Source organism: Lates calcarifer, linkage group LG8, assembly GCF_001640805.2.
Source record: "Lates calcarifer isolate ASB-BC8 linkage group LG8, TLL_Latcal_v3, whole genome shotgun sequence".
Lineage (NCBI taxonomy): Eukaryota > Metazoa > Chordata > Actinopteri > Centropomidae > Lates > Lates calcarifer.
In genome coordinates, this window is record NC_066840.1 from 23,023,454 (window position 1) to 23,038,477 (window position 15,024).

Consider the following 15,024-nt stretch of genomic DNA (forward strand, 5'->3'; position numbering starts at 1 on the left):
TTGTTTTTGTTGTAATTTTAGGTAGTGAACACGTCCACATGCAGGACGGTGTCTCCTTGTATAAAAACTTTATCCTGACACATTTCTACCTGGAATCTGATCAAAAACGTAGAAAACCAGCCGCCGCCCTCGCCCGCTGACCTCTCAACGTATCCACTTTCCTCTTAACGTCCTGCCCCAGAGTCCCGGAGACAGCCAAGATGGACGGTTCAAACCAGGCAGACTCCGGTTTCAAGGAAGTCCTCAGTTGTGGAGCTGGTTGCCAAGGACTCCGGGCTCCATAGCGACAGCAGGAGATCAGTGTGACACCATCAGCGAGCAGCGGGTCGACGACATCCAGCCGTCAGAGCTGAGATGTTTTCTGACAAACAAGGTGAACTTTTCTTACCTGGTCTAGCCAGAGTTTACAGATGTTTGTCGCCTAATATTTTACTTTCTTCTGTTGTTGATTCTTGCAGGTGTCCAGTCCAGATTTGGTCCATCACACAGGTGACGTAACATCATTGTAACATCTTACTTTTTCAGATGCAGCCAACAACAACTACTTTACATTTCTAATAGATACTTCATAGCTGTTTGTGTATTTCTGTAGATGTATGTGTTCATAAGTTGTTTATTTATTTGTTTGAAACAACTATAGCAGCAGAATCCACATTTATATGATGAGTAGTGTTAAACACCTCCACCTCTGGTCTGTCAGCTATTTATTTCCTTACTTTTTGTTATTTATTTTATTCAAATAGTTGCTTATCTACGTCTTTCTCTTACCTCGCCTGAGCTACAGTAACTTATCTGCCCTGGAAATCAATAAAATCTCATTTTATTTTCATTTTATTCTACTGTATTCGCCCTTATAGGCAAGTGTTGACATCCAGCAGACCCAGGAATTGTCTTATATATTATAGATAGTGTTATTAGGATATTAGGAGCTCACAGGTAAAACACAAATTTAAACTCATGTCAACTACTTTCTTTAGAAATTCTGGGAACAAAGAAGAAAAGATGTTCAGTACGTTGATGATTGATATGGAGTTAAACATTGTTTTAAGTAAGATAATGATAATTGAAGAAAATACATGTGAAAATAAACTGAAACCAGTCATAGGTACATCTTTAGTTCTGGGCCTGCTTCTGTATTTATGCATCTGCATCAAACAGAACAGAAAAACTGTCCACTCAAATTTGTTGAGTGATGTTAAAGGAAAAGTTGAACCTTAAAACTGTAAAATGTTCTCTTTGAGGCAGAGCTGCTGCAAAATGAGAAAACCACTGTTAATGACTCACAGATAAACTCAGACAGTCGTGTGTTTTAATTTTGATTAGTGGTCGCTGTGAGGTTTTAAAACTCAAAACCAAATGTTTAAACTTAAGAGAAAGATCTGGAGGCTGTGCCAGAAAGTAGAAACCCCCTCGACAGAAACAGGAAGCCATCCTTCGTCCTCCTCCTCTGGACTCAGAGCGCCTAAAACACACTCATATTTAATGCTGATTTGTTTTTTTTTGTGTGTGTGTGTGTGTGTGTGTGTGTGTGTGCAGGATCTTGGAGCTGGCTCAGCACAAAACCTCAAAAACAGTTTGGGCTACGACTCCTTGGTGAGAAGCCGAGTCACACAAACGTCTCTCTCATGTAAAAACAAACACTTCTCTGACTCCGTGAGAAGAGTCACGGCGGCCTCTGTTCACTACAGTGTTCTGTTTTAGCTGTTACATCACATCAGATCGTATGTTTGTTCATTGATCCAGTGTGAAATCCACTCCAAGAATCCAGGAGCCTTTGTGGTTTTTCTCTAAAAAAACAACATAATTAAAGACAGACGTCTGGCACGAGGAATGAGCAGAGATTGCGTTTGATTTAGAGTATCTTTGTTTCATTTGGAAAAATGTTTATTCAGCTCCTGCATCGCTGATTATCTGGAAACTTTGTTTTGTCATTGATCAGTGAGAAGCTGAGCTGGGGCAACCAGGAGCCGATATGGCCTCTCTCCGCCTCGACGCTCGGAGCCGGTCCAAGCGCAAGAATCCAATACCTGGCCAAGCACAAAGGAGACTTCTCAGCAAGGGAGGACCACCGGAGGTAACTGTAGCCCGTCATTATTGATGAGCAGAGAGGAGGAGGCAGGGCTGAGCGTACACAGGCTTTTTCTGCTGCTGCATCGATATATTTGTGGAAATGTTTCCTGAAGCTGAAGGGAACGTGTAAAGTGATGTTCAGGACTGATGCCAGACGAGAGGAGATCACCCCCTGAGAGCAATTAGCAGGAGAAGATGTGGTAGTTACACCCTCCATCCATCCTCCAACCCTTCCTCGCTCCCTGAGGCTTTTATTTTGATATACATTGTTGTTGCTTCCTGACTCAGCTGTCAGATTAAAAGCGCAGTAGCATGCAGAGTAATTCAATCAGGAGCCCACGCAGGAGGAAGCAAGAAGAGAAATGACTGGAACTGATGGTGACAGTGATCAGGATGTTTCATGTAGAGAGTCACAGAGGAGACGCTGAACTTAAACAGAATATGTTTTCTGCTCTGATTTGTTTAAAACTAAAGTCTGTGATAAATGTTTCTGCAGCTCTGTTGTGTCTGATAATTACACAGCTGCTCCACATCCAGTCACATCAGTCTGCAGTCGATACGTCTCGTCCATTTTGTTAATTTCTAATCTAATTATTCAGCAAAACATCGTCTGCTCCGTCTCCTGCTCTGGAATATCACAGTATTATATCTGTATATGGGTGACAGCTGGTAAATAAGGATTATTTTCATCATCGCTTTAATCTGCTCATTATTCTGTTATAGTTTTATGATGTAAATGCTTCACAGTGTCTGCTTTGTCTGAGCAGCTCGAACAGAAAACATTCAATATTAAATGATATAAAAACAGAGAAGAACGCTCATGATTGTGCAGCTGGGACTGCTGAATGTCTGCTGCTTTTCTTTGACGATTAATCAAAAATATTTTGTGTTGAGCAACTTAAATCGACAGAAAATAATCAAGAATTTAGATAATTGATCAGCTGTTAATGTCATTTATTTATTTAAGCTTCTCAAACGTGAAGTTGTTCTGTTTCTGTTTTATATCATTTTACATCTTTGGGTGGTGATTGATCAGTTAAAAGAATAAAACAAACGAATTGATTGTGCAAAATAATCATTCTTTACCAGTAAATAAGTAGTTAATTTCAGCAAGATACAGTCAGAAAAAGGCAATATTTATGAAATATAAAGACATTAAAATAACCAAATTACATTATATTCTTAAATCAATCAGGCAGCCACAAAGAGCGATATCTCAGGAACGCTTTGAGGGAATTTTTCCAGATTTGGCACAAAAGTTCACTTGAATTCAAGGATGAACTGATTAGAATTTGGTGGTCAGAGGTCAAAGGTCAACTTCACGGTGCAACTTTTCTGACCATTATTCAACACCACAAGGGGAGATTGTGACCGTATTTCCTCACACACGCTCACAAACGTTCCTCAAAAAGGAGGAAGTGTAGTGCATTTACTGGGGACTATTTTCAGCGGCGGATTAATCCATGTTTGCTGTGCCGGTGAGTATTTGTGGCAACAGGGCAGGAGTGTGTGTGGGACTGAGCCAAAATAAACCACAATGTAGTGTGTGTGTGTTTTTGCAGCGATGAGTCAGTCTCAGTTACGTGCTTAACAAAGTTTAAATGTTTTTGCGTGCGCAGATGATTTTCCATTCATTCCTCCGTCATCAGCTGAGCACTGACACTCATCCATTGTTCTGTCCTCCAACCCTCTTCCTTATTTCTACAGACATTGTTTTGTCCCAGCCTCCATTACACACAACACACACAGTATAATGGATGTGATAATAGCTTCCATTTTCCTGCAGGAAGAAGGAGGAGGAGGAGGCGAGCTTCTTCAGGAAGACCCGGCGTCCTTCCTCCAAGACGTCCCAGTACGAAAACATCATCCGTCTGTCGACACCCAAAACCAGGAGCTGCAGCTCCCAGGAAGTACGGTAAAAGACGACAAACTGACACTGAACTAAACAAACCCAAATCAAACGAGTGTGTTATGATGATACACACTCCTGAGGCAGCCTTGTCATTATTTGTCCACTAGAGGGCACTGACAAGGTTATTTTTATATTGTAAAATGAACTGCAGGCTACATACGCTCAGTTAGCCTAACTTAGCTACATAATAAATGTATAATGTCCAGTTTTTATTAAAACTAAAAAGTTAAAAAGGTGTTGATTCACTTTATCCTACCTTCCTATTGATTTGAATATGTTGGACAAAATAATAACATAGCATTAGTTTTAACTAGGTGTTCCTAATAAACTGAAATAATCTAGTGTGCATTTGTAACAGTTCTCCAACGTTAACAAAAATATTTATGTTATAGGTTTATTTAAAAAAAAACAGATACAAATGATATATTAGGATCTTATTTATCTTTAATATCAGTAATAACAGTTAGAAAATGAATTATTTTACTTTAACATTTACATTTTTTGCATTTTTATAGTAAAGAACGTAAAGATTCTGCATCTCAAATGTAAGAATTTGCTTATTATTATCACTTTTATTAAATTATAATTATAAATTAAGCATCTTTGAGGGTTTGAAACACTGATCGGACAGCAGAAAATATTCAGACTCACCTTTGGCCCTGAGACATCAGATTAATTTGACATTTTATATAATAAACAATAATAACACTGATCAAAAAAAGGAAAAATCATTGGTTTAACATTGGTTCAAGCTTTAAATGTAACTTTGCCAAGTACAAACCACAGTTAGAATTTATATTTTCATCACTGCATTTTGATTATTATCTTTTCTCCACTGACGGCAGCAGCTTGGAAACACATTTACCACATCAAACTTCTGTTTTGCTGATAAGAAATGTGGACAGTATTTACAGCAGCTCCATTACAAACCGTTTGAGGTATCTGTTTTAGAGATTATCCAGCTCTCCAGCAGACCTCCATGTTACCGGTGTTTTGGCAGATTTGTGACTCCAAAGCCTCTTATTCTGCCTCAGGGGGTCCACGCACAAACCAGAGTCTAGGATTTAATCGCTGCAGAATAAAAACATATCATAAAGTAAAATATGAGAAGGCCAAACAGAGGCTCGTGTCCAACACTAACGTCTCCGCTGTGTGTGTGCGAGGAAGCCAGCGTTTGGACATCTGTTATTTCAGTGTCAGACTGTGGGAGAGTGAGGAGCTGAGACAATGGAGCTGATTGTCCAAAGTTCAGGACCCCTGGGACGTTCGCAGACAGCCGCGGAAGTCTTTTTATAAACCCCTGAACGCAGCAGCCGCAGAACATGTTGTTGGTGTTGTTGTTGGGCACACGGGCAGAGATTCATCCCGCCGGGGTTTATATTCTGTACACAAAATGAAATGTTTGCTTTTGTAATTTAAATAGTAGACGTTACACTGATTTCTATTTTAATGCTCCACAAAATAATAATAATCGCCAGCAGATGAAACTTAAACCTCTCATCTTGTTCCTCCAAAGAAACAACACACACACAAAAAAAAGGGAAATAAATAAATAAACCAGACAAAACACATGGCAGATAAAAATACCTCCCCTTCTAGAATTAAACAGATTAGAGATGCCCTTTAAAAATAAAAGCACCAACCTTTTTCTCATGAATTTGTGAGTTTTTTCTCAGAGAATATTTGTTTTTTTCTCGTTACTTCCCCACAGGCCTCCTCACACTCCTCAGTGTGAGAACAACTGTCCGATCTGGCACATCGACCCCAGAGTGAAAGCTGCTGTGATCACACCTCGACTGCTGCAGCTCTCCAACCCCAAACTGAACCATCCAGACTTCAGGAGCGACAGACAGGTGAGTCTGTCCCCCTCCGTCTCTCTCTCTCTCTCTCCTCCCCCCTCTCTGTCTGTCTCTCTTTCTCCCCCTCTTTGTCTCTCCTTCCAGTTCTCCCTCTCTCTCTCCATCCCTCTGTCCCTCCTTCTCTCCCTCCACTCTTCCCCCTCACTCATTCTCTTTCTTTCTCTCCATCTCTCTTCCTTTCCCTCACTTTTCCTCTCCCTCCCTCTTCCTTTCTCTCTTTCTCCCCCTCTCTCCCTCTGTCCCTCCTTCTCTCCCTATGTTTCTCCCTCCTTTTTGCCCCCCTCTCCCTCACTCCCTCCCTCTCTTCCCTTCTCTCTCACTCTCTTTTTCTCTCCCTCCCTCTTCACCTCTCTCTCTCCCTTTCTCTCTCTCTCCCTCTATCCATCTCTCCATCTCCTTCTCTCTCCCAGCCATGTTTTAATACCTGATGTTTAAAAGTCTGATTTACCGTCTTCAGACCTGTAACTCTCTGAACATCTTTCCTCCGTTTGATCCACAGAGCGTCGCCTCCATCGTGTCCTTTGCGTCCAGAAGAGCTCGACTCTCTCAGCGACTGGTCCAGCTGTCTCTGCCCAGACTGAAGGAGAGCAACATCTGCTACGAGCTCGGACGTCCGGAGGAATCAATCTGGACTGTAAGAGCATCTCAGAAAACTCAAAATTCATTAATATCACGCTGTTACTTTAGGATAACAGTCCTCTAAAACTGTCTCAGCTGTAACAAACATAAAAGCAGAAAACAGATATTTTCCAGCCGTTTGAACCAAATTTCTGTCATAAATTGTGAAGTTCAACAAGATGAAAAGTTCTTTGAATAAATTATGGAACTTTCCAATCATTGTCATCAGCCAAATTACTATTTGATGCACTCTCTGCTTGTGTACAGTTTCCAGATGTTTATTGGCCAAACGTCTTTATGATCTGTCGTCTGGTTCTTATTTAGTATAATTAAGAGCTTTTAAGACATGAGTTTTGGGTCATTACTTTCTGAGTTTTCTCTGGCATTTTCTCCTTAAATGCCTTCAACACTTTCTTCTTGCTGAGGTCACTGTCATTATATTTTACATTATGTGCCACACATCTGTCAAGAAGCTTCTAATATCATTATTTGTAAAAACAGATTTCAAGTGCAGCGAGGAAAGCCGTGGCAACTACTCGAGTTGAAACGCTGGCGACACCGAAGCAGCTTTCCGAGGACTACATCCCTCCACGAGAACCAGAGTGGAGCCGGAAAACCTGAGCTACCCTCGGCATCACTACAAAATCAGTGCTGGTGTGTGTTCAGGGGAATATTTAACAGGAAACATACACTGTTAAATAGATTTTTCTGTTTTCATTATGTTACTGTAAAATTAACGGTTTCTTGCTGTTGCTGAAATTTACAGTTTGCTACTGTTTTTGTGAAAGCTGCAAAAATCTCTTATTTTTCTACCTAAACAGTGAAATGAATAGATTGTAGTTTATTATTGTTTATTTGTGGATGTTTACTCTGAACTGCATCAACTAATTAACTGCTACTAAAAAGGACAACAGAGATATTTTTCTAAACCTTGTGATTTGATCATTTCCTCCTGGGCAGTCTTGCTATAAAACACCATGTTTTAATGCACTGAATAAACACGGACTTTTTTTTTATATTAATTTTAAGACAAATAATACAGGTTCAAATGTCTATGTTATTGATTTAAGAACAACCTGAAGAACATTTAAGATAAATAAACAATACAGTCTGAACAACAGGAGTGTGTGTTAAAGTTTACTTTTTAAAATAATAATAATGTAAATCTTTTACACGGCACCTATTTTCTTGTACCTTGTCCTCTCTACCTTACGTGAAGGTGGTGTTACATTTTATAATCTTTAATGAGTTACAAATTGTCACCTGTAAACCCAAACAGTTTAATAATTCAATGATGATTTTCGCAAGAACATGGAGCGGAGAAAATAGTAATTTAATTCACCTTGATTAGTGTCGGAGAAGCTTCCTTAACACGGTCAAAGCTGCTGTTATTATTTTGAGAGAACAACTTCCGCTGATTGGACCAATCAGAGGCGCAAGAGGCGGAGCAGCCAACCAACCATTCAGCGTGCGTATGTCGTCATTGGCTGCAACGTACCTCGCCATTGGCCGTGAGCTTCTGGGGGGGGAGCGAAGAGGGGGCGGAGAAACGACGCCGGAAAACACATTTAAACCAAGTTTCGATAGTTGCCTCTGTTTGCTAGTACTGTGAGAGAACACCGTTACCGGGGAGGTCTGGGTACTGAAACAAATCCTGGAGCTGCTTTTTGGTCGTTAATGAAGAGGTCTGGGCCCTAAAACAAACTCTGGAGCTGCTTTTTGGCGTTAACAAAGAGGTCTAGATGCTAAAACAAACCCTGGAGCTGATGGTTTTTGTCGAAAACGAGTGAGATTGGACGCTGAACGGGGCGAAGGTAAGCAAACAGTTAGTGGCTAGCGTTAGCATTAGTGTTATCAGAGAGCGTTAGCATTAGCATTGCCTTGTAATTATATCCATTTCCAGTCATCTAAATCGCGTGGGTAAGTCGTTTTCATCGGTTTGTGGTCATTTTATATCATTTTGCGTCTCTGTCTGGCTGTTTTAAACCTGGGTGTTAGTATTAGCATGAGTAGCGAGCGTTAGCATTAGCGTCGAACGTTAGCATTAGCCTTATCTTCATATGACCTATCTGGGGGTTTTCCCTCCTTTTTATTTGCGTGGTTTAAAGTGTGTTTGTGTTTCTGTGACTAAAGAGTTCCTGCCATGAGTTGTGGAGGGTTGTAACTGTTTAGTAGTCAGTTTGTCTGTTTACAACTCCATTTGCATGTATTTACAGTTACTTTACAGGCGGTTTACTGCTTCTTTGTAAGTTTGTGCGCCATCTTGGTCATTTTAAGTCAGTTTATGACGGATTAACAAGTCGATGTGATCATTGTGTGTCTATTTGTGGTGGGGTTGCATCATCAACCACTTTGTGGTTGTGTCTTTGTAGTTTTGTGTCTATTCCAGGTCATTTAACGTTGTTAAATGTCTCTTTCACTGTCTCTTTCTCTCTAATTCTCACGCTTCTCTCTTTCTGCCTCCAAATATTTTGCATTCATGGTATATTTAAAGAGGTAACTATCAGTAAATAGTTGTCAGTGTTTTGTCTGTGGACAAATTGACTGTAGCTCTCCTCACCTTCTCACCAAACAATATCAAACACATCAGACTAAACCGTACAAAACAATATCAAACCTACAAATAAAATATTGGAGACAGTTGTTCATAAGTGTGTTCATTATAACTGTTGGTCAGAGGGTGAAAAAATATCTTTACAGTGTTTAACAACCAGTTCTACACTTTACTTAAAAGTTTCACATAAGCAACTGTTGAGACCTGTGTAAATTTGATTGTTATTCATTAAATGAAAACAACACAAAACAGAGACATTTTAAATATGTGTCAATAAGAAGGAGGTTGAAATGTGAAATAATGATTCTGTGACTGTGTGGTGGAAGAAACACTCTGACTTTTTACTGAAGTATAACAAACAACACAAGTTAAAATCCTCCATTCAAAAACTGACTTAACTGATAGTGTTTATTGTTGTTGAGCAGTTCACAGTAACATACATGATTGCTTCAGTGATTAGTTGATAGACACACAATCAATAATCATTTGACTTTTTCTCAAATATTTGTTGTTGTTGGTTCTTCAGGAGGTGATGACAGTCAACTGTTGATTTTCTGAAGCAGCCTCTAATGTTTGTTAAATGTTGTGGTTCAGCTGTAATGTTGAATATTTCTCAGTGTGTTCATGGTTAAACTGTTGATGAGGAATAGGTAGTAGAGTATTGATCATTTTCCTTTGTATGTTTCTCCTTGATTTCCTCCAGGTGTCACCACTTCGTCCACCACATCGTCCTCGATCACAGAGACGTCATCCAGGAATCACAGAGACATGGTCCATGATCGGAGAGACATTGTTGAGGATGAGGGAGACATCGTCCACGATCAGAGACGTCGTCTATGATCGCAGAGACCTTGTCAAAGACGAGAGAGACGTTGTCCATGATCAGAGACATTGTCCCATGCTTCGTAGAGACCTTGCGATAGAATCGGCGGAGACGGGGGTCACCGATTTGACGGCACTGCCCGCGATCATGAAGACATTGTCAATGGTCACAGAGACAGCGTCTATGATCTCAGAGACATCGTCCACGATCACAAAGACATTGTCCATGATCACAGAGACTTTGTCCATAATCTCAGAGACATTGTCCGCGATCACAGAGACGTAGTCCACGATCAGAGTCTTCATGCAGTGAAGAAGTTCTTCAAGACCAGGACAGAGGCCTCCAGGTAATTAACAAACCGCTTTTCATCAACTGTCCAACACAGAGCACTGACATTAAACTGTTTATGTTCAGTATTCAGATTATCAGAAAAGTGTTATAATAGAAGTAATCTGCTATATAAAAAATAATGTTTAGTAATCTGTATCAATAGAAGTAATGTTAAACTAATTAGCAATATCATAAGTAAGATGTAATCTGTTACTAGATAGTTTGCAACAGTAAAAGTTATCTGTAAATATAGAAGTAACATGTAATTAGAAAAGTATTATGTAATGGTAACAGTAATACTCGAGGTAACAGTAAAAGTAATCAGTAATATAAAAGCAATGCAGAAGTAATAGTAATCCAAAATAGCAGTAAAAATGTCTTGTTTTAGTAAGACGTCAAAAATCTCAAAGATATCATAGTACAGTAAGGCATAAAATGTCAAATGTTATTGTTAAGGATCAATTAAAATAGGACTGAAAATTTCAGTTTGATCCTACATGATCAGAAATTCTTAATTGTGTGTATGTGCTAGACACACTAGACTATACCATACACATCTATCAATTCTACAATAAAATATTGGAGTGAGTCGTTCATAAGTGTGTTAACTTTAACTGTTGGTCAGGGGGTGATTTTAAAAATATCTTCACAGTTTATAACGAGCAGTTCTACACTTTACTTTTTTCACTTATTATTTTCACATAAGCTGCTGGTGAGACCTTTGTAAATTTGGTTGTTATTCGTTAAATGAAAACAACACAAAACAGAGACATTTTAAATATGTGTCAATAAGAAGGAGGTTGAAATGTGAAATAATGATTCTGTGACTGTGTGGTGGAAGAAACTCTGACTTTTTACTGAAGTATAAGAAACAACACAAGTTAAAATCCTGTATTCAACTGATAGTGTTTATTGTTGTTGAGCAGTTCACAGTAACATACATGATTGCTTCAGTGATTAGTTGATAGACACACAATCAATAATCATTTGACTTTTTCTCAAATATTTGTTGTTGTTGGTTCTTCAGGAGGTGATGACAGTCAACTGTTGATTTTCTGAAACAGCCTCTAATGTTTGTTAAATGTTGTGGTTCAGCTGTAATGTTGAATATTTCTCAGTGTGTTCATGGTTAAACTGTTGATGAGGAATAGGTAGTAGAGTATTGATCATTTTCCTTTGTATGTTTCTCCTTGATTTCCTCCAGGTGTCACCACTTCGTCCACCACATCGTCCTCGATCACAGAGACGTCATCCAGGAATCACAGAGACATGGTCCATGATCGGAGAGACATTGTTGAGGATGAGGGAGACATCGTCCACGATCAGAGACGTCGTCTATGATCGCAGAGACCTTGTCAAAGACGAGAGAGACGTTGTCCATGATCAGAGACATTGTCCCATGCTTCGTAGAGACCTTGCGATAGAATCGGCGGAGACAGGGGTCACCGATTTGACGGCACTGCCCGCGATCATGAAGACATTGTCAATGGTCACAGAGACAGCGTCTATGATCTCAGAGACATCGTCCACGATCACAAAGACATTGTCCATGATCACAGAGACTTTGTCCATAATCTCAGAGACATTGTCCGCGATCACAGAGACGTAGTCCACGATCAGAGTCTTCATGCAGTGAAGAAGTTCTTCAAGACCAGGACAGAGGCCTCCAGGTAATTAACAAACAGCTTTACATCAACTGTCCAACACAGAGCACTGACATTAAACTGTTTATGTTCAGTATTCAGATTATCAGAAAAGTGTTATAATAGAAGTAATCTGCTATATAAAAAATAATGTTTAGTAATCTGTATCAATAGAAGTAATGTAAAAGGAATGAGCAATATCAGAACTAAGATGTAATAGTCAAAGTAATCTGTTACTAGATAGTTTGCAACAGTAAAAGTAATCTGTAAATATAGAAGTAACATGTAATTAGAAAAGTAATATGTAATGGTAAAAGTAATCCAATATTAGAAGTAACAGTAAAAGTAATCTGTGATATAGAAGCAATGCAGAAGTAATAGTAATCCACAACAGAGTGAAAATGTCAAATGTTATTGTTAAGGATCAGTCAAAAGGGGATTGAAAAATATCTTAACTTCAGTTTGATTGTACATGATCAGAAATTCTTAATTATGTTGTGTTGTGCTGTGTATGTGCTAGACACACTAGACTACACTGTACAAAACAATATCAAGTCTACAAATAAAATATTGGAGTGAGTTGTTCATTAGTGTGTTAACTTTAACTGCTGGTCAAAGGGTGATTTTAAAAATATCTTTAACAATCAGTTCTACACTTATTTATGTATTTCTCTGTGTTTTCATGGTTAGTGTTGATGAGAAATAGGTAGTAGAGTATTTGATCATTTTCCTTTGTATGTTTCTCCTTGATTTCCTCCAGGTGTCACCACTTCGTCCATGATCGCAGAGACATGGTCCATGATCGGAGAGACATTGTTGAGGATGAGGGAGACATCGTCCACGATCAGAGACGTCGTCTATGATCGCAGAGACCTTGTCAAAGACGAGAGAGACGTTGTCCATGATCAGAGACATTGTCCCATGCTTCGTAGAGACCTTGCGATAGAATCGGCGGAGACGGGGGTCACCGATTTGACGGCACTGCCCGCGATCATGGAGACATTGTCAATGGTCAAAGAGACAGCGTCTAGGATCTCAGAGACATCGTCCACGATCACAAAGACACTGTCCATGATCACAGAGACTTTGTCCATAATCTCAGAGACATTGTCCGCGATCACAGAGACGTAGTCCACGATCAGAGTCTTCATACAGTGAAGAAGTTCTTCGAGACCAGGACAGAGGCCTCCAGGTAATTAACAAACCGCTTTACATCAACTGTCCAACACAGAGCACTGACATTAAACTGTTTATGTTCAGTATTCAGTTTATCAGAAAAGTGTTATAATAGAAGTAATCTGCTATATAAAAAATAATGTTTAGTAATCTGTATCAATAGAAGTAATGTTAAACTAATTAGCAATATCAGAACTAAGATGTAATAGTCAAAGTAATCTGTTACTAGATAGTTTGCAACAGTAAAAGTTATCTGTAAATATAGAAGTAACATGTAATTAGAAAAGTATTATGTAATGGTAACAGTAATACTCGAGGTAACAGTAAAAGTAATCAGTAATATAAAAGCAATGCAGAAGTAATAGTAATCCAAAATAGCAGTAAAAATGTCTTGTTTTAGTAAGACGTCAAAAATCTCAAAGATATCATAGTACAGTAAGGCATAAAATGTCAAATGTTATTGTTAAGGATCAATTAAAATAGGACTGAAAATTTCAGTTTGATCCTACATGATCAGAAATTCTTAATTGTGTGTATGTGCTAGACACACTAGACTATACCATACACATCTATCAATTCTACAATAAAATATTGGAGTGAGTCGTTCATAAGTGTGTTAACTTTAACTGTTGGTCAGGGGGTGATTTTAAAAATATCTTCACAGTTTATAACGAGCAGTTCTACACTTTACTTTTTTCACTTATTATTTTCACATAAGCTGCTGGTGAGACCTTTGTAAATTTGGTTGTTATTCGTTAAATGAAAACAACACAAAACAGAGACATTTTAAATATGTGTCAATAAGAAGGATGTTGAAATGTGAAATAATGATTCTGGGACTGTGTGGTGGAAGAAACTCTGACTTTTTACTGAAGTATAAGAAACAACACAAGTTAAAATCCTGTATTCAACTGATAGTGTTTATTGTTGTTGAGCAGTTCACAGTAACATACATGATTGCTTCAGTGATTAGTTGATAGACACACAATCAATAATCATTTGACTTTTTCTCAAATATTTGTTGTTGTTGGTTCTTCAGGAGGTGATGACAGTCAACTGTTGATTTTCTGAAGCAGCCTCTAATGTTTGTTAAATGTTGTGGTTCAGCTGTAATGTTGAATATTTCTCTGTGTTTTCATGGTTAAACTGTTGATGAGGAATAGGTAGTAGAGTATTGATCATTTTCCTTTGTATGTTTCTCCTTGATTTCCTCCAGGTGTCACCACTTCGTCCACCACATCGTCCACGATCACAGAGAGTCTTCCAACAGTGAAGTTATCTGAAAGCAGGACAGAGGCCTCCAGGTAATTCACAAACAGCTTTACATCATCTGTGCAACACAGAGCACTGACTCCCTTTCCCTCTCTCCTTCTCCCCCGTGTATCTGAAACAGACATGAAAACATTTCCAGAATATCATTGTTAGTTTATTCTTTTCAGTTTGACTTTACCTTACTATACTATGACATTTTTTCACTTTATTGCCTGTGACATGCAGCTTAACGCAAAGGAACTATCTTAAAGCAGCCATCTTACCTTTCTCCACAGACACGCACACTAACAGTGTTTGTAGGTCAGGTTAGATAATTGTTTTTGTCATTTTGCTAAATAAAACAATATTTTTAAACCATGTCCAATGTCAGTACTCAGATCCAAACTGTTACTGTGTACATAGTCCTGTTTATACTGTTCATTGTTTATAACATTTATATATTTTTATCTTGTTTTGTGTCTTGTCTTGTTTATATCATGCCTTTTCTATTTTTGAATTTCCCCGTTGTGGGACTATTTAAGGATTGTCCTACTCTTACTCAAATAAATATTTCTGAACACTGAATATTTTGCCAGTCTCTTTACTATTGTATGAATGTGAATATTTTTAGCCAGAGGTTGAGGTTAGGGTTAGGGTTAGAGTTTTTTAAAGAAGAAAAAGAAAGGTCAATTGTCTACCCAACGATTGTATTTTACTACATAAAACTACCCCTGTTCTTGTTATTCCTAATATTACAGATAACCTCTTACTTTTGAGAGACAGTATGG

At 38.6% G+C, this 15,024-nt stretch overlaps 1 protein-coding gene and 2 long non-coding RNA genes across 7 annotated transcripts in view; 2 read left to right on the top strand and 1 right to left on the bottom strand.

The window, feature by feature from the left end:
- Positions 1 to 38: 38 nt before the first annotated feature.
- LOC127142730 (testicular haploid expressed gene protein-like) lies at positions 39 to 7,579 on the top strand. The gene is made up of 8 exons (XM_051072563.1): positions 39 to 373; positions 459 to 489; positions 1,537 to 1,593; positions 1,940 to 2,074; positions 3,857 to 3,985; positions 5,694 to 5,835; positions 6,341 to 6,475; positions 6,961 to 7,579. Exons 1-8 carry the CDS (start codon positions 355 to 357, stop codon positions 7,078 to 7,080), a joined length of 768 nt encoding a protein of 255 aa, XP_050928520.1. The 5' UTR covers positions 39 to 354; the 3' UTR covers positions 7,081 to 7,579.
- Positions 7,580 to 7,850: 271 nt separating this feature from the next.
- Positions 7,851 to 14,611, top strand: LOC127142732 (uncharacterized). Of its 4 annotated transcripts, XR_007813725.1 has the most exons (4): positions 7,851 to 8,273; positions 9,717 to 10,182; positions 12,570 to 13,001; positions 14,202 to 14,611. It is a non-coding gene; the product is annotated as an uncharacterized LOC127142732 (long non-coding RNA). The 4 variants fall into 4 exon arrangements; XR_007813723.1 differs by lacking the exon at positions 7,851 to 8,273 and having other exon boundaries at positions 9,418 to 10,182; XR_007813722.1 differs by lacking the exons at positions 7,851 to 8,273; positions 9,717 to 10,182 and adding an exon at positions 11,649 to 11,836.
- Positions 14,236 to 15,024, bottom strand: part of LOC127142731 (uncharacterized) — an 8,228-nt gene continuing 7,439 nt past the window's right edge. For both annotated transcript variants that reach the window (XR_007813721.1, XR_007813720.1), the window contains one exon: positions 14,236 to 14,369. This is a non-coding gene — a long non-coding RNA (uncharacterized LOC127142731). The remainder of the gene's footprint in view (positions 14,370 to 15,024) is intronic.